The sequence below is a fragment of the Bos mutus genome, chromosome 3, assembly GCF_027580195.1.
Source record: "Bos mutus isolate GX-2022 chromosome 3, NWIPB_WYAK_1.1, whole genome shotgun sequence".
Classification (NCBI taxonomy): Eukaryota; Metazoa; Chordata; class Mammalia; order Artiodactyla; family Bovidae; genus Bos; species Bos mutus.
In genome coordinates, this window is record NC_091619.1 from 95,368,953 (window position 1) to 95,388,226 (window position 19,274).

General features: G+C 47.6%; 2 protein-coding genes across 3 annotated transcripts in view; both read left to right on the top strand.

Annotated features, from left to right (window-relative positions):
- AGBL4 (AGBL carboxypeptidase 4) overlaps positions 1-19,274 on the top strand; it is a 1,467,493-nt gene that overhangs the window by 1,233,436 nt on the left and 214,783 nt on the right. The gene's annotated exons all lie outside the window — the stretch shown is intronic.
- BEND5 (BEN domain containing 5) overlaps positions 1-19,274 on the top strand; it is a 50,084-nt gene that overhangs the window by 20,152 nt on the left and 10,658 nt on the right. For both annotated transcript variants that reach the window (XM_070364863.1, XM_014477919.2), the window contains one exon: positions 13,606-13,754. In XM_070364863.1, coding sequence (XP_070220964.1) covers positions 13,606-13,754 — 149 coding nt within the window. The remainder of the gene's footprint in view (positions 1-13,605; positions 13,755-19,274) is intronic.

Below are 19,274 nucleotides of genomic sequence, written 5' to 3' on the forward strand. Positions count from 1 at the left end.
AAGAGAAAACCTAACTGTAAAAAAGTGTGATCTTGGGAGTGGCAGTGGGAGGGCAAGAGAGAACTGAGATTTTCAGAGAGAAAAAGTGTTTCCTAGTCTTTGGATGAATAATTTTTATTTTCATTGCATTCTGTACACTACATCTTTTGTAAACTTCTTGACGGGGGACAAAGCAAACATAAAAACAAAATTTCTCCACGTCATTATTTTTATTCCCAGGGAAACTGCCTGTCTTATATAATCATGAACTTCGTTTAAACTCCAGAAGCCACTCCTGACCCTTGAGTGCAGTAAGGCACTGCACTTTTATCAGTATATGCCTCTTCGGGCTTCCCCAGTGGCTCAGCGGTAAAGAATCTGCCTGCAGCGTAGGAGATACGGGTTCAATCCCTAGGTCAGGAAAATCCCTTGGAGGAGGACGTGGCAACCTACTGCAATATTCTTGCCTGAGAAATCCCATGGACGGAAGAGCCTGGTGGCCTGTAGTCCATAGTGTGGACAGAGTCAGACATGACAGAAGTGGCTGAGCCTGCACGCATGCATGCTCGTTCACGTGCCTCTTTAGTCTTAAAACGCCTAGATAAACGTGGCCCCAACCGGGGTTCAGTGTCTTGATCATTCTAGGCACTCCCACCCTCAGGCCTTGTGCCATCTTGAGGGCCAGTGGCTGGCTCTTCTCTGATCTGAGTCACCTTCTGATTAATGGATTGAACATAAGTCAGCTTAAGCCACAGTTACGCATAAAGCACCCACCACATGGGGTGCTCTGTGCTCCAGGGATCAGGGTCGTCCCGGAAAAGTCACATCTGATCAAGCTGTCACTGACCTGTGAAAGCTTAAGATCCATTGATTAACAAAAGATAAATCCCCAAGAGTATAATAAAAAGCTGTCTACTCTAAGGGGAGTTTGTATCTTTTCATGGAGGTAGTCTTGTTTGGTCTGGTCTAGTCCTTGGAACCAGGCAGGCCTGGATTCAAACCCAACTTCCCCACTTCCCAGTTCTTTGGGAACCTTCTTTCCTTGCTTTCTTCCCTCTTTTCTCCCACAAATATTTACTGGTCTCCACTGCATGCCAGGCGTTTTGCTTAATGGGGCTTCCCAGATGACACTAGTGGTAAAGAACCCACCTGCCAATTCAGGAGACACAAGGGACATGGGTTCAGTCCTTGCATTGGGAAGATCCCCTTGAGCAGGGCATGGAAACCCACTCCAGTATTCATGCCTGGAGAATCCCATGGACAGAGGAGCCTGGTGGGCAGCAGTCCATGGGGTCGTAAAGAGTTGGACACAATTGAAGTGACTTAGCAGCAGGTAAAGTTCAATACATTTAAGATACATTAAGATTCAGCCCTTGCCCTCTGCCCTTGAGGGTTTTAAAGTTTGGTGTGGGAGAGACAGCTACTGATTCAGTTAGTGCCAGCGCAGGGACAGAAGCTCTGCTGTGAGGCAGTGGAGGAGGGGCACCCACTGAATTTGGGAGACTGGGGAAGAAAGGTTTCCTAAAGAAAGTGGCTTCTAATCTGAGCCTGATGAATACATTTTTCTTACTCAGGCAGGAGTGAGTGAGTGGGAAGAGTGAGGCGCAGTGTCGGCAAAGGGGCCTAGACAAAGTCCGATGTCTCTGAACCTTGGTGTTCTCATCTGTAAAATGGAAATAATAACATCCCTCTTACAGCATAGAGATATACAGCATCCTACCTGGTATTCTGTTGATGCTATATTACCATAAGCACCTTTTCCCATACCCCTAGCGGGCATCAGACATGGTCTGATTTGGTTTTTAACTCATCTTCCCTAACCAGTCAAAGTTGTATGACCTTGAACAGGTTTACCAACTTCTCTGCCTCTCAAGGTCTTATATTATAGGAGAGAAAGGTGGCTGTATACGTATTTCTTCATTCAGTCAGTTCACATTGACCACATGCTTTCTGAGCCTAGCATCCTGGGGAGACACAGAGAAGATTCAGACCTTGTAGGCTGGGGAGGGCACAGTGATGGAGGGAAACACGTAAGCATGCAAATGAAATGCAGAGAATGCGGTTCCCGGGAAGCGGCTGGCAGTTGAAGGTGGAACTCTCTCTGGATGAGTCTGGGAAAACATTCTCTGCTGTAGCAGCCCCTGTACAGTACACACCTCCCAGAAGCCAAGCACAAGGCGGAGAAGAGCCAGGAAGGGGCTGAGAGACCGTCCTTGAATCTCAGCAGTACATCCTGGTCAGGGGCTGATGTGTGGCCTGGGCTGCACCCTCCTTGCCCCCGCCCCCCTGGGGACTGGCTCAGGCAGTGCTCTTAGAGGCCCACCCTTGAGTATTTTCTCCTTTCCATGTTGCCAGGGGACCCATCTCAAGGATGCTAGATCATCCACAGATTAGGGATGCTCAATTTTAAAAAGAATAACTGCTGACTCCTTCAGGCATTGGGATCCTGCAGGCCATAGACGGGAGGGAGCAGAGAGCAGGAGCCTGAAGAGGACCTCTGATTGGTGAGAAGGTCCCGTAGCAGCCAGGACCTGTGATGGTACACCTGGTGGAGGTGAGGGGCAGCAGCAAGATGGTATAAGATGTTTCAGAGACTTCGCTGGATGACTCACTTATTCATTCTTTCATTCATTCCACAAATAAACACAAGATATATTTAACAGAGAAAAATTCTCTAGAACATGGAGTCAAGGAGTGGCAAATGAGCTTAGAGAGGATGTAGGCTATTGCCCTCATGTCATTGATGAGGAAACAAGCCCAGAAGGTGTCACAGGTCTATTTCCAAGGGTCTCCTGACACCTGGTTCTGAGAGCCTCTCTCTGGGCCCTTGGCCACACGCCCTTGTACTTCAATGTCATTGACATGGGGGTGACCCCCAGCCTAATCCCCCAAAGGACATCTCTCTGTAAAACAGAGCTTTCCTTTTGTATGATCTTAGCATAGGAGGCAGCTCTCTCTGATGGAAAGGAACCTCACTAACTCTGAAGGTTCCTTCTCTCCCAGCCTCTGTGACGGTGTCAGAATTAAAAGGGGAAGCGTGTGTAAAGAATTCATCACTGTAACCAGCATATTGCAAGTGTTTACTAAATGCCAGTCTCTTTCTCCTTTCCTGCCCTTGCCTGTTTGTCTTCTCCCAAAGAAATAAATGCCAAGGACATGAAAAGCATGAAGATCTTCTAATTTATAAAATACAGATTTATTTGTGTGTTCATTCGTTCATTTATTCTTTCATTCATTTATCATTTTTTAAGGGTTGTGCCAGGATTGTATTAGGTGCTGGAGATACAGGAAGATGGTCCCTTTTGAAAACATTCATGAGCCTAGGGGGTGAGAGTGATGTTTATTAAACCAAGGCTTGGCAGACTCAGAGAATTCCAGGGGTGTGAGGGGAAGCAGAGCAGTGAAAGCCAGTGACAAGGGTGAGCTCCAGTGTAGGAGAAAGTAAACTCTAGCATCTCTCTTGAGTTCCCCTCAGCCAGAGTCCTTGTTCTTAGAAGTCAGGGACCAAAGCTCAGATGTTACCCTCAGCTGTTAGCACTCTAAGTACCTCTTACTAGGTAAGATGGTTTTGGTGTGATTCCAGTACCGTTAGTTCAGCTAAGGTTGGAAAAGGCTCAGTGAGGAATGTAGAGGGGGAGACAGAGTCCTTGTCTCCAAGCTGCACACACAGCCTGAGGCGGAGCACAGACTTGAGCTCGGGACAGAACATAGCAAGTACTGGATCTGCAGGAAGGAGGCAGAGGATGGCTCTAGATTTTGTGTGCACTTTGTAGGGAAGGTAGGTGGAAATGATGAATTCTGACCAGAAGAGGAATAGACGTTAAGAATAATAACAGTAATTCACATGTACATGACACTTGACAGGCTTCAAAGACCTTGACATTTTTATCTCATTGGACTATTCCAGTAGCCTTATTGCAAGGCCAGGTAAGCATTATCTCCTTCTGAGAGAGGAGAAGGCAAAAGAAGAGATAATGCCCCTGTTGGCCAGATCACAAGCTGGTTGAAACTTTTGAAGGAGAAAGCCATTGTGGCCTGCAGATCTGTCTTGGCTCTTTAGAGCTGGGTTTCTATCACCTCTGTTCCCCTCTGGGCTCGTGCCTTGTGTTCTGTCCAAAGTCCGTTAAAATACCAGCTTTGATCTTTAAAATCCTTTGCGGTCGGAGCTGGATTCTTTCAGCACAGGTCTCTGGTGGTGCCTTTGAAAAGCAGCGAATGTCAGCCAAATGCCTCCTGCTGGCTCTCCCCTGCACTGGAGGCAGCGTGGGCTTTGGCAGCAGATAGTACTTGGGTTTGAATCTCAGCTTTCGAATTCTTTAACTGCGCAACTTGAAGCAAATAATTTAACCCTTCTCAGCCTCTCTTTTCTCCTCTGTAAAATGGATATCGTAAAGCATACCGCACACGGGCAGGAGAGCCTGGTCACTGACTAGGAGGTCAGAGATACTGGAGTTTTGAACACTGGCTTTTCCATATTTTGATTGTGTTAACTTGGGCAAGTTACTTAACTTCCTGGGCCTTAGTTCCTTCATCCATAAAGTGGAGTCAGTGACAATACCAGCCACTGTGGTTATTAAGAGGATTAAATGAGCAAAGGCACGTACAGACTTCTGCCCAGGGCCAGCACATAGTAAGTGCTCAGTGAGTCCAGCGTTAGTGACGCAGTACCATTTGAGTTTGCGCATGAGATGTGTGTACGGCACTTGGCGCACAAAGGCGCTCACTGCCCTCCAACAGAGCGCAGGTGTGGTTGTCTCGGCTTGTCTTAGTCTTTGGTCAATCCAGGTCTCCTAACGTCTCCTGGGGGTTGCTACTTTCCCTTGTAAGTCCTCAGAAATCATATTTGAATTGTCTGTTTTACAGCTATGCCTGGACTTGATTTCAGGCTCGCTGGTATATAGTGTATTGAATTCTCCCGCCACACACTTTTCCAGGACAGAATTCCGTCTTCCTATCTCCAATCCTCAAGCACTCCTTTGGACCCCCTTGAGTCTTCAGTTTTCTCTTTGTCACAGCTCTCCTCCCAGGGCTTGTTCATCTCAGAGCTCTTCTCCATTTCCTTCAGCCTTCAGTTCACTCTCACCAGTACACGGGAGTGCTCACAAAAGTTGGGCTTTGAGAAAGGACTAAGAGGATAAGTGGGAGATACCCATCAGGTCAGGTTTTCATGTTCCCAGGACCCAGCAGGTCCACAACCTGCCACTGTCTTGCTTACTGGTGGGCTGGGGCCCAAACTACCGTGTCTTGTGCCCCTCACCCTGGGTGGCAGGCAAGGGTGCAGCAATGAGAACTAGAATTGTTTCTCTTAAAGATATGGGCCGTCTTCCCCTTTGAAGGACTTTGTGCACTCTTGACGGGATCAGCATTAGCCACAGTTCACCCTAGGTTGTTTTAAGATCCGATTTCAGAGTAGCAGGACAGTCCAGGCCCCTCCTTCCTCTTTCTCCCTAGAGTTCACTTTGCTGGGGCAGTGGGGAGGGGGCTGAAGGATAGCTCCAGGCTGTCCCTTTGATCCTGATTGGGGAGTGGGAACATCAGGAGTCACTGGGCTTCTCTCTGTTGCCAGAACAGGAAATGTGCTTCTCACTTAAAATAGGGCTTTGCCCGTTGGCCATGGGCTTTCGTGTGGCAAGCTTGTTTTCTGCTGGCTTTGCCAGTCCGAGGAAACGGAGGTGGGAGAGCTCTCCTTCCAGGCAAGTGCTGGCCCCTGTGAACACCTGCTGTGGGCCTGATACTAGCTGCTTTTCGTAGAGAAAACCACCTCAGGAGTAGACAGGATCATCGGATGAGGACGCAGGCCCAGAGAGGAAATGAATGTCTCAGACAACAGGAGAGACTGATAAAGATTTGGAGTTAGGAGAGATGCTGGCTTATTCGGGAACCACAAGTCACCCCTGACCGAACTGCACAGAGGAGAGGTAGGTAGGAGGGACAGCCAAGGCTGCAAAGGCAGGTAAGGGCTCCTAGAACTGCCCCAGCCCTTACACAGGTGGATGCAGGGGCTCCTCCCCTCGGAGGGGCCTGTAGCCCATCGACCTCAGCATTGCCCCTTTGGTCATGGGCTTCAGGGACAGAGGGACAGACTGGAGCTGTCCCTCAGCCCCCTTCCCACTGCCCCAGAAAAGTGAACTCTAGGGAGAAAGAGGAAGGAGGGCCCTGGACTGTCCTGCTACTCTGAAATCGGATCTTAAAACCAAACAAATCAACCAACCCACATTTAGCAAAGATGAATCCCATTTAGTTCCTGCTCTAGAACAGCTCATGGCCTGAAGGGGAGAGACAACAAGGTCAGAGTCAAGGATTGACTTGTTTGGGAGATGTCAGCACCACCATGAGGAAACTCCGCCTCCCCTAACCCCTGCCCTCGGTGTGCCCTCGCTGTGCCCCACAGCAGCCCTTCAGGAATCTGAGGGCAGCCTTTGTGCCTCCTACCCCACTCCTTCGTACCACAACCCCTCAGTCTTCGCACCCAGCCAGTTCTGGTCCAGAACCAAAGGCCATTTTGTGTGCATTCAGCACATGTGTGGGGGCCTTCAACGCCTGTCTGGCAGGACAGACCCATGCTGTTGTGCATATCTTTGCCATTTGGAACGCTGCCTGGGTCCAGACAGTTGGGGTGGGTGGGAAGTAGCAGGACCACAGATGAAGAGCCAGCCCAGCTTTGACCACCAGCTGGCAGAGGACAGGCTCAGATCTCCTAGAGGTGAGATGAATCCTGGTGACTCACTCCCTCCCCACTGCACCCCCTGCTCAATTGTGGAGTTCTTCACAGACACCTAGGAAGGCAAAAGAAGGTCAGAGGTGCAGTATGGGTCCCACAAGGTGGACATTACGTGAGAAGCCTGTGCAGCCTGAAAACCACAGTTAGCTGAAGGCTTGTAGGGCTGTGGTAAGAGCAAGCCTTCAGAGTCTAGCAACCCTGAATTTTTTTTTTCTTTTTACTTTTGGCAAATTACTAAGAATTAACTTCTTTCATTCAGCACGTGTTTGATGAGTATTCATTGTGTGCCAGGGACATTGCTCTGGGTGCTGGATACAGCCGTGATCAGGACAGTGGCTGACCTCAGAGTTTGCATCCTAACCCAGAAGATAGTAAACAAATAATAACTTGATACTGGAGTGTCAAGATTAAAAGATTTTTTTTTAATTGTTATTTTGATGTAAAATTGGCTTCCCTGGTGGCTCAGCAGCATGCCTGCCAGTGCAGAAGACATGGATTCAGTCCCTGGGCTGGGAAGATCTCCTGGAGAAGGAAATGGCAACCAACTCCAGTATTCCTGCCTGGGAAATCCCATGGACAGAGGAGCCTGGTGGGCTGCAGTCCATGGGGTCGCAAAGAGTCAAACATGACAGCGACTAAACAATAGCAACAATAACTACTAAAGATGTTCAGTAGGTGTCAGTCACCTTTCCTTTTCAGGGAGAAGCAAATATGTCCTTTGAAACAGGCCCCTACAGTTCTCCAATGTGGGTAAAATACCTTGACCACCACGACTGGGACCTGGGCCCCCTCCTGCCACCCCTGTCTTGCTGGGCTTCTGCCCCATAGAGAGGGGGCTCTCTGAGTCCATCCCGGCTCTGCTGCTCTAGAGTTTTGACTCCCCAAGGGACCAGCCCCACTGTGAGGTGGCAGGGGGGGCGGGCATCCTCATGAGCTGCAGGGGTCTTGCCCAATCCAGTCTTTAGGGCTGGAATGGCCTCTCCTGCCTCTGCCTAGCAAAGCCTACTCCAACCCTCACCCACAGAGAGCCCTCAGAAAACGGGGAGGGTCGGGGAAGGACCCCAAGGAGCCGCTGCTGACAGTGATCTCATTGCCCTGCCTGACCATCCTACCATCTTCCCTCGACCTTATCTCAAGTTCTAGGAGCTCACCTGTTCCTTAAGGCCTTCCAGGGTCCCTGAGCCCATGGTAATCTCTCTGCAAACCTGTGCAGATCATGACGCTGCCCACAGCCTGGTTGATCAGTGAGCCTCCATAATGTGCCACTTGCCTCCCCGTGTGAGGATAACTACCCCACTCCAACCCATACGGCCAGCTCCAAGCCCCAGCCCAGAAGTTTGTGACTGTACTTCTGAAGCCTTCCTAGTCTCCTCCAGGTGTGGCACCTCCTCCTTTGCTTCTATTCCCAAGTCTTTATCCTTACTCTTGTCAGGATGGTATTAATGGACTGTGGTCTGTCTCTTTCCACTACTGGACAGCACATCATTTGAAGCTGCCTGCTCGGGGCTGGCACTTGGTGGGTGCCTAATGGATTCTCACTGAAGGAATGAGACCAGGTTTGCCCCTGCCCTCCCTGGAGGCACAGCGGGGCCGATAACCATATGCGTAGCTGTGGCAACAGGTGAGCATGGCCGATACCTTCTGAGAGAGGAGATCCACCTGCCCAGCTGCGGGCCATCTCCCATCTCTTTCCAAGGCCTCTGTGCACCTCCTTTGCTGTAGCTCTTCCCATGCTCAACTCCTTTTCCACAAGTAGAATCATCTTTTTTTGACAAACCCAGTATGCCTCTGGGCCACCAAAGTAGGCATATACTTTAAGGATTTTGATTTGATTTTTTGATTCACTTTATATTTAGGAAGAAACTAGAATTATACCAATAGCAGAGAAAAGTCCTGTTCATTTGCAGGAATAAATGGAAGACTTTAATACTTTTCAAGAGAAAATCTAACATTACTAGCCTTTCTGTTTCAACAGAAGTCAGAATTGATTTTTAGTGTCCAAGCATACATATTTTGAAGAAATGGGTTATTTTTAAACCTCCTGTCTGTGGACAGAGGAGTTGCAGCAAAGAGTCGGACATGACTGAACACGCAAATAGAACATAAGCATCAATGTCTTAGAAAGATTTCCAGAAAGAATGGCGTTAGTCCAGTTAAGCTAGACGGGAATAGAGAATGTTACAGTTTCCTTTATCTGTTGTGCCAGCAAACGTTTACCAAGCCCCTTACTGTGTGCCACGATTCCCATTTTATGGGAAAGGCCTCTGGGGCTTAAAAAGGTAAAGGAAATAATAGACCCAGGATTTGCAGCAGGTTTTCTAGCATTGAATCCAGTGTTTGTCCATCAGCTCACAGCTGTTTGTATGCAGTATAATGAGAGTTTCACGTGTTATATTCTCAGCGTCTCCAGAACTGGGGCATGCTGTATTTGTCTCCGGGTCCCCAATGCCTCTTCCAGGGCTCGATCTTGGTATGCAGTCAGGGATTGTGTGATGAATGGGCTCATGAATGACTGAATGAAAAGACAAGCGCTGTCTTTTATACTCTTTCAAAAGCTTTTTTTTTTTTTTTTTTAACCCAGCTGAAAGGTTTCTCTCCATGGAAGGTATATTTTCTCCAAAATAAACCTGAAGTGGATCAAAGGGTTTTTTTTTTTTTTTTGATTCCTACTCTTCCCACAAAGTGAAAAAAAGTTGCTTTGTTACTTAAAATATCTGCACCAGATCGTGCAGTGCCGTCTCTTAGCACAAGTGCTTATTATCGTGGCTAATTTGGTCACATGTGTTTGAAGGAGAACAATGCCTCAGAAATTTTTAAAAGCAAAACAGCAATCTGAAGCGTTTGTTGTAATGAGATGTAAATTGCCAGCATCGTAGTGGAGCCGACTAAAATTTGCAGTGAAGTGTTTTTCTCCCCCTTTTAAATTAAAAGCACTAGAGGCCCTCCCTCCTCTCTGGGAAGAAACCACATGCTTTTTGTTCCTTTTCTTTCTGACTCTGTACTACTGAACACGCCGCTTTATTGACCGATTCATCCCTTCATTCATCTGCCATTTTCTGAGCCGGTGTCCGAGCCTCCATTGTGCGCCTGCCTCGCTCTCTGGAGGCTATTGGCACTCCCCATTTCGCAGGCAGGAAAGCTGAGGCACAGAGAGGTGAAGCAGATGTGTCTCAGGATTCACACCCGGGTCTCCTGACGAACGGCTTCCAGGAGGAGCCTTTGGTTGGTCTGTCCTCCTCGCTGAGACACCAGGTCCTTCTGAATACAATGCCAGAGGAGGCAGTGGCAGAGAGCAGTGCTAATCCCTGGCAGCCGTCAGGTATTAAATGTGCTGATCGGGGGTGTTAAGAAATAGAGTTCCTTGAGAGCCTGGGAGCAGGAAGATCCCATTACAATAGACTCAGCGTTCGACGAAACTCTGTTGGTCCCTGAGCACACTGGCGGAGGGGAGCCTAGTGTGGGTGTGTGCCATGAGAGCCTGAACACCTGCTCTGGGCCAGGCTCGTGCCACGGACTTGGGGCAAAAGACCAGCGGGGCCCTGGTTCCCAGGGATTAGCAGTGACTAACTTGAGCACCCAAATACCACCCCCGCGTGGGGCAGGGGCGGGGGTGGGGGTGGTGAGCCACCATTTACTGAGCACCCACACTGTGCCAGAGTCTGTGAATCACTACATATATGAGGTTCACTCCTTTACGCTGCAGCCTGGCTGAGTCACTGTTGTCATTCCTCCTTTCAGGATGAGGCAACAGGAGTCAGAAAGGTTAAGTAATTATTGATGTGTAAAATCACCTGTTGACAATTGAATTGGAACAGGCACTGTGCTGAGCCCTGGTCTCTAATATAAAAAGACACAGTCTCTGTCTGCCCTCAGGCCTCACAGTCTAGTGGGGGTGGCAGAGAGAGGAATAGAGGAGTGCAGCTGTTACCAGGGGAGGAGGGAGTCCCAAGGAGCTGGCTAGGCAGGACACTAGGGAGCAGAGTCTGCGTTAGAAGAGAGGACCAGTGAGGGTGGGGCCAGAGAGGTGACTCTTTGCTCTCAGCTCCTGCTCTTATGTGTCTCTGTGTAGCCAGCAGAACTGTCCGTTCCCCTGGCTAGATGTTTCCAGTTTCCATTTTACAGCCCTAACTTCTACTTCCTGGGCTGCAAAAAGGTTACAGGTATTTGAGAACGAATACCTATAAACATCCCATTCACCTCAGGCACCTCCACTCAGCAGCAGGGCTTTATTTCAGAATCTGTGCCTCAACCCATTTAAGTCTCTTTCTTGCCCACAACTCACTCGCTGCTCTCATGTTATGAAGAATTTACTGAGAGCCTGCACCATGCCAGACATTGCCCTAGGTGCCAAGATTACAAAGAGAGTAAAACTTTACCCTTGAGGAGCTTCACAATTTGATGTGGACAGCAGACAGATTGGTAGATGATTCCAAATATAATGTGCTGGAAATATTTACGACTTAGAGACCCCCTACCTGGTAGTGATCAGAGCAAGGCCTCACAAAGGAGACACCTAAGCTCTGTTCTGCAGTCTGACCAGAGACTTGACAGGCAGATGAGATGGCATTCAAGGCCAAAACAGTAGCACGTCCAAAGGCTCAGAAGCTTGGGACAGCACAGCGCCTGAGGGACAACATCTGGGGAGAGCAGAAATTGAGCAGCAGAGATCAAGAAGAAGCTGGCTATATTCAGGGTCTTAAGGAGGCTATGGTACACAATTTTGAGGGTAGTGGGAGCCTAAGCCGGGAATGATTTGGTTGTGAGTAGATTTCTTTGGCAGCTGTTGTGGAGATAAATGGACGAGAACTAGACTGAAGTCAGAGCTGAGCTGGGTTTGTTCTCTTGTCCACCATCTTCCTCTCATGCAAGGAAAAGGAGGCTTTAGAGGAGTTACACTATCTTTTCCTAAGATGACCTGTGCTCCATTGGCTGCATGGCTCCATTCCTTTATCTTGCTGCTGAATGTCAGAGCAGGAAGAGACCTCAGGTGCCAACTTAGCCATGCCCTTTGGGGAAAGCCAAAGTAATTGCTTCTTCCCTGACCTAAGAAAAGATCAAATGCTCCACCTGAGTTTGCTTATATCTCAGAAACACAACCGAGATCTCATACAAAGAGAGGAGAAACTATGGCATCTGCTTCTGAAACTTTAGAGTTATTCATTCATTCTTGCCATTCTTTTGTTCATTTAGCAAACAGTCAGAGAACACCTCCTCATGCCAGGGGCTGGGGGCAAAGAAGAGAAAGCCTTAGGCCCAGCTCTTGAGTAGGTCACACAGAACTGGGAGATGCTCCTAGAATGGTGACGATGCTGTCAGTCCCTCATTCTGACAGCTTGTGCATCCACAGTTCACTCGCCTGTGGCCACACAATTAAAATCTATTCAAACTAGGAGTAAGACCTAGACTCGGTCTCCCACCATGAGCCCTGCTTTTCAGTGAGCTCTGCGCCGCTCCCCAGCTTCGCTGCATTCAGCTTTGTGCCTTCACACTTCGTTGAGCCGCTCAGGTGCCACTAGTGGTAAAGAACTCGCCTGCCAACGCAGGAGACCAGAGACGTGGGTTTGATCCCTGGGTCAGGAAGGTCCCCTAGAGGAGGGCATGGCAACCCACTCCAGTATTCTTGCCGGGAAAACCCCATGGACAGAGGAGTCTAGTGGATTCTAGGGTCCACAGGGTCGCACAGAGTCAGACAAGACTGAAGTGACTGAGCACGCACTCATGTGCTGAGCACACACACGTGCACCTACATTGTTGGAGACTTCAGAGATCTGTCTTGCAGCTACCAGCAACTCAGAAATGGTTTTATCAGTCTAGGAAGCCCTATTGTGAGGAATTTTTGTAACAAAATCACAATACCTTCCTCACCACCAGGCAAAGCCAAGGGTATGGCAGTTTAGCACAGTAAATTGCAGCCAGGTTGTTGGTGAGGGCTTTGGCACACAAACAGCTCCGTACCAAACGGCCCACATGGTAAGAATAAGGGAAGGCTGGACCATGAAACTCACTGGTGACTTAAGCTACTTGCACAGTCTTGGGGACTGGCTTTGGCAGTAGCTAAATTTCTGATCCCAGTTAACTCCTGAAATACTTGCATAGGGAGAATTTGCAGGATGCCAAAACTCTCCGTTGGCCTTTGGATTTGCTCGCCTATAAAAGTTAATCAAGTTATCCAGCCTTACCCTGTTTTACTGCCCTTTGGTAATCAAGACACAACAGGTGATTTGAAAAATAGTCCATCATTTTAAAAAGCTAATGGAGGAAAAAAAAGTCCTCCTTAGAAACCACCACCATTTATCTCCTGCCTTTTACTGTTTTAACTGTACATAATTTGTGTTGATTGCATTAAAATAAAAATCAGGATAGCTGCCGGTTCAGGCAATCAGGGGCTTAATCTGTATTGTACTTTAATTTCTTGGTTGAAATGCGCTTGTCTAGATACTAGGTCTTGGGCGGTGGGGGGAGGCCTTTGCATTTCTCCCCGTGCTTTCCTATCCTCTGCTGCGGCCTACTTCACGTAGGCTGCAGGGATGGGGTTTTGGCAAATACACAGTTTGCATACTGCAGTCATTGCTACCCTGTCTCCACCCTAGTCTTAAAAGGACCTCTTTCCCCTGCAGGAAGTTGAATCCCTCGCATTTTCATTCAGACAGTGACACCCTAGAAGACTGCTTCTCATTCATGTTTAATTAGAATCTAGTCCACTCTTGTCTGCCAGCTTTTCCCCTGTGATGCTCATACCTCCTCTTATTTCCAAGCTGGGGTTTAAGTGTAGTCCAACGGACCAAAATAAGCCAGCAATAAGCATAGTTTGTGTGTGCCACCATGTGCTGACAGATGCCTAGTTAAAATATTTGCCTTTGATTTTCCTTGGAGTTCTAGACAGATCTCTTTTCTTAACTGCCTAGGTCCCGCCATTGACTTGGAAAAAGTAAAGTCAGAATGTCTCGAGCCCGAGCCGGAGTTACGGAGCACTTTCAGTGAGGAAGCAAATACGTCGTCCTATTACCCCGCTCCTGCACCTGTCATGGACAAGTATATCCTAGACAATGGCAAGGTAGTGTTTCAAGCTCACTCTCCGTTCCCGACAAGTGTTGGTTAGTCAGTGCGAAGGAGGAGGGTATGGTGGGAGCTCCCGAGATACAGCAACTGCTTGGCCTGCAGGCCTAGCTCTGTGACTGCTTCCAGAATCCATGTGCTGTAATCAGGGGAGCTTTACTAGGACTTTTTCTCTTCTTTTTTTTTATGGTAAATATTGGGCCAAAGCAACTGTAAAACTAAACTGACATTTAAAAATAGCTTATTAGTGAGAAAGATAATTTAAAATGATAATCTGATGAAACCAGATGCATAAAATGTATAAGGTGATCTCGAGATGAGATATCTGATTTACAGATATGGCTGTGACTGAATAGTCATTCATTCATTGTTTGCAAAGTACCTATGTGTTGTAAGTCCTACCCTAACCCTCAATGCCAGGGATACAGAGGTGAATGGGACATGCTCCTTACCCCTAAGCTGGTTTCAAGTTGTACATTCAGCTTGGTTAGCCCACAGTCCTAGGGCCACATACAACTCCTCAGATTTTTTTTTGTAAGACTCTTGAAAAAAAGTTAAGAAAGAAAACTTAAGCACTATTAGTAGTTCTATTAGTGCAGGGTGAAAAGTAACGGAATAGCCTTTGGAAGTCTTAAAGTCACATATATGACATAGCAGCAGGGCAAGGAGAAGACTTCTAATATTCTTCCTACATCCAAATGAATTCATCTTGGAGGAAATATACTGGCTCTCTGTCTAGGCACTGGTCATATTCAGTTTTACTATAATAGTCTTTGCCACCATGGCATGCATTATAGACATCACCTCTCCTTCTCCCCAGAGACTCATCTGTGTCAGTCTGTTTTTCTTGCCTTATGCTTCAAAAGGTCTCTGTTTATCCAGTATCGTTCCCCAGTGGGTTGATGAGAAAGGAAAGGTTGTTTTATTTGGGTTTCTCCAGATACATCCCTGCAGCTGGCCAGGCTGAGCCAAAGCAAGCATTGCCAAGCCAAGGAAATGAAACTTGTTGGTCTTCAGGGCTCCCTTGGATATGCTGCCCTCCTCTTTCTATCCATGTGCCCGCAACTCCCTCAGAGCACTTCCTCCCCTGCAGAGGCAGAACTGATGGGTCAAACCATAGGCCTGTTCTTCCCTGCCTTGCTGTAGCCTACAGGCTTTAAGAATCTGCTTTGCAGGGAAGAGGTGGCATGACAGAGTGGAAGTAGGCAGCCTGGAGCCCGAGTGTAAGCTTAACTCTTTGCCCTACCTGTGTGACTTTGAGTGGGGGCTTCCCTTCTCTGGGCCTCAGCATCTCTAGCTGTGCCAGGTAGGATCAAATTAATGCTCTCCATAGTCATTAAAAACGACTTAAACTGTGTATCTAACTCTGGTGAACCTTCAGCAGTTAGAGATGAAGAAAAGACTTTTCTGTCTCCGTTGATTTCTTTTCAGGCACAATCACATAGTGAAATGACTACAGACTTTTTCTTAAAGTAGCTTCTAAGAGAAATCTCTTTCTCTCCTGCTTTAAAGACTGGTGGACAGTTTCTGGGCATTATGAGGGTCTCTTTCGAAAGGATCATTTTCCTGCCAGGAAATGTGTCTCTCAAATGTCATTTGATTTTTTCATACTCAAGCTGCACAACCTGTCTTGAAAGTGCCGAGTTTGTTTTATCATTGATTATGGCCAATATGTTGCTATAAAACTAACTGGCTTTTGTTTCCACCAATTCATAGTCAAAGGAATTGATGAAGGGAGGGGAAGGAAGCAGACACCCTGGAAACGCACAGCAGCTTGCTTGGAACAGCAATCCCCCGCATCCCAGAAGCAGTCATTATTATTCTTGGCTCTGCTGTCGTTTCAGACCCTTCCTTCTTTCTGCTTCGATCTCTGTGATGCGCAGAGCATGGGAATGAGATCCGTTTCCTAGTAGGAAACTAGTTTTGTCCTCTGAAACATTTCACAAAGGCATTCTTTGATCAAGTCCCATCCTACCAGATGCCATGTTTTTAATAACCTCCCTTGAAAGCGTTAAGGCTAACATTTCGGTCCAATAGTGAACTGTGGTTTATGTGAGTAAGGGTTTGCCATAAAAGTTACTTTCCGATTTGGCTCAAGTGCATCTCTTTTCTTTGTCTTAAGATATTTGGCAAAACTAATACAATATTGTAAAGTTTAAAAAAAAATAAAATTAAAAAAAAAAAACTCATTGAATCGTAAAGCTTCAAAGACCATCAAAGTTTAAATAATGTAATTTATACACGGGGTGGATGGGGAAATGCATCCAGAAGAGGGGCTCGTCTACAGCTGTACACCAGAGCAGAGGCAGGCAAGGACTAGAAGCCAGGTCACCTGGCTCTGAGGCTGGTGCTCTTGCCAGTCTGTTCTGCTGCATCCTTGAAAGCGGGGCATTGCTCCAGGTGCCCCTGAGCTCTGTTGACCTCAGGAACCCTTGTCCCAAATGCCCAGCCTGTCCCTGTGACCCGTCTCACCCAGGGCTGTTTCCTTTTGTGCTGCGTAGCTGGCCTTGTACTCGAGTGCATTCAGAAAATATTTTCTTTTTCAAGGAACAGCAGCTCATCTGAACTGAAAGCCAGTGCCATTAAGACATATTAAATATGTGCATCAGTTTCTTACAGCTTTGTGTTCAGACTAGTCTGGGCCACCTTGTAGGGGACGAAAGAGGCAAAGCCTGGACCTCTCCCCGTGGAGATGGACTGCGAAGGTAGTGAGGGCTCTTAGTAAGTTAGAAATTCAGAGTGGATAGAACTTAGCCCAAGAGTAGTGAAGGAGGTTTTCTTTCATTGGGGGCTGGGGTTTAAAAGCTTATCAGGCTAAGGAGATGTAAGGGAAGGCTCTCATCCCTGGGTGGGGGAGAGGCATGAACAGAGACATAGATAGGGGAAAGAAGGCAGCAGAAGTAACAGTTTCAGGTTTGCGCTACCCTCCTGATACTGTCGGCATGTTATCTCATTTATCTTCAGAATAGCTCTTTATTCAGGTGGTGATCTGCCTCAAGTACAGCTGAGGAAAGAAAGGCTCAGAGAGGTAGAGTGACTAGCCCAAGATATCCAGCTGGTGGGTAGAAGGGCTCGGATTCACACAGAGAAGAAACTCTAGAGCCTGTCCTTTTTCTGTCACCAGACACTGGACGTAGGAGGAAATGAGTGAGTTTAGGGACATCGTTGAGTGGTAGACATGCTATGCTTAATAGGTTGAATGGAAACAGGATTCTAGAGGACCTTTAAAACCAACTGAGGATGTTGCATTTGATGTGACAGAAAACAGGGGGCCGTTCAAGATTCCAGAAGGTTAACATAAAAACACAGTTGAAAGACTGCGGAAGTCATCTAGTCAAAGAAGGAAAGCTGTGTTTTAGGGAATTGATCTGGCAGTGTTTACAGCGTGGGTTGGTCAGGGCAGGGACTGGGGACAGGAAGGCCAGCCAGTGGCTTTTCTCCAGGTTTCCCTGACTGCAGTGTGACCCACAGTGGGTGCTGGCCAGCAAAGTGGCCAGGCAGGTGCAGAGGGAGGCCCAGGAGGAAAGCCAGATGAACATAAATCTGCTGTGTTTCCACCACGTCAGCACCACCATGACACTGGCAGCAGCAGGAGGCCACGAGAGTGTGGGCTGCAGGGTCATACAGGTTTAGAGTTGAACCTTGATTCCAAAATTTTCTAATAGTATGTCTTAGGAAAATTAATTAGTCCTTCTGAATCTCTGTCCCTGTCTGTAAATATTTCTACTTATTTCCATCCCTTAAGGTCATTATGTTTATAACTAAGAGTGGAATACCTAGTTCATAATGGGTACTCAAAGAAATATTAGTGTCCCCTTTCTCTTGTAGAAGAACATTGACCAAGATGACTACCACCTCTCTTTAAAGAACAACAAATTGAAAGGTTGTAGGAAAACAAGGCTTGAGTAGAAAAGAGCAAAGACCTTTGGAAAATGGAAGTTGCCCTCCATCTCCAAGGGTTTCTCTTTCAGTGTTTAATCTAATTCACATCCCTTGTTTTCTCCTATCTCAGGGCGCTTGCATGGGTAGCCACAGAGTCATCCAGGGAGGTGACTTGGGGTCCCACAGGGAGCAGGAGGGAGCTAGTCGCCAGCAGGCCTGATCTGGAACACAGACTGCCCACCTGCAGTTCAGGCTGCAGAGAGAAGGCCAGACTCGACCTTGGGTGGATGTTGCCCAGTGGCCCCAGGCCACCACATCCCACTCAAGGGCTGCTTATCTTCCTAAGCTGTGTGAGCAGAGTTGCAGCACGAGGTTTGCAGCACAGGGAGGCCAGGTGGATCTGGTTATCTGATATGGTGCCTGCAGAGGTCTGAATGATCATTTGAGCAAAAGGAAGTGAAGTGGATGTGGCAATGTTAGATTGTTTACCTACTGACATTCGTGGGTGGGCTGTGTTGCTCTGTTTTTTCTTGTTCATGGTCTGAAAATGCCAGTAATTGGTGAAGGAAGAAGCGTTGCTGGTTGACCTGTCTGCCCATCTGTGCATGCTCACTGTGCTTTCCAAGTCGATCTTCAGCAGAGAGCTCTTCAGATATCTCTGAATCCTGAGTCCTGCCAGTCTGCCGTCAGTCGGGGTGTCTCTCAGACCAGGACTCTCCCAGGATATCTCCTGACCATGCAAGGTCCACGACTGACAGTCTCTGAAGACAAGGACCTTGGCAGGGACTTTCCAGTCCTCTCAGGAAATTTAACTCATCAGTGGCTGCCTCTCCCACTGTCCCCACAGAGGCCACATCCACCCTCCGTGGACTCGGTAGAAACACAGCATGAATGGCAAGGTCAAAGTCAGAACTTCATTTTTAAATGATTAACATCAGCAAATGGTTTTTAAGTTGTTAAAAGAGCCAGAAAGGAAAAGGAAATCTCAAAGCTCCTTGCTAGATTATTCTGGGACATCTGCGTTTATGGACTCTACTCTGAAACTTTGAGCGCTTCCCTTATAAGGAGCAGAAGGTTGTGTTTTGTTCTGTGTGCCATCAGAATCAGACCAGGGACACAGTGGTTGTGTTTAATTTGTTAAAATCATAGGTTTTCTGAGCCAGAAAGAACTTAGCTGAAATCTAACTCTCCCTGCTCAGCTCCCCGAAGCTGAAGCCAGAGACAGAAAGAACATGCATACACACTCCGCTAGTGGCAGGACCTGGGCAGTTTCCCTCCCCACTCCAGCGGCTGTGGCTGCCACACCCGGCTGTACCCTGGAGTCACCTAGAGAGCCCCACCCGGACAACATAAATGCACTCTGCAACTTCATAGTTGAGTGACTTTTCAAAAGTGGCTGCACCTCTCCCAACCTGGCTTTTCTACCTGAAATGAAAATAGAGTCCCAGCACCTTCCTTCCAGGGTTGCTGTGAAGATCTGAGAGAGTAAATATAAAGCACTAGCATAAGGCCTGGCGCATTACGGGTGTTCAGTAAATGCGTATTTTTATTTCCCTGAAAGAAAGGTAGTTAGTATTTATGGAGCAGATCTCTTGTAGTTGTGCAGCACTGTCTTTTAAAGGACAGGAAAAGCTTC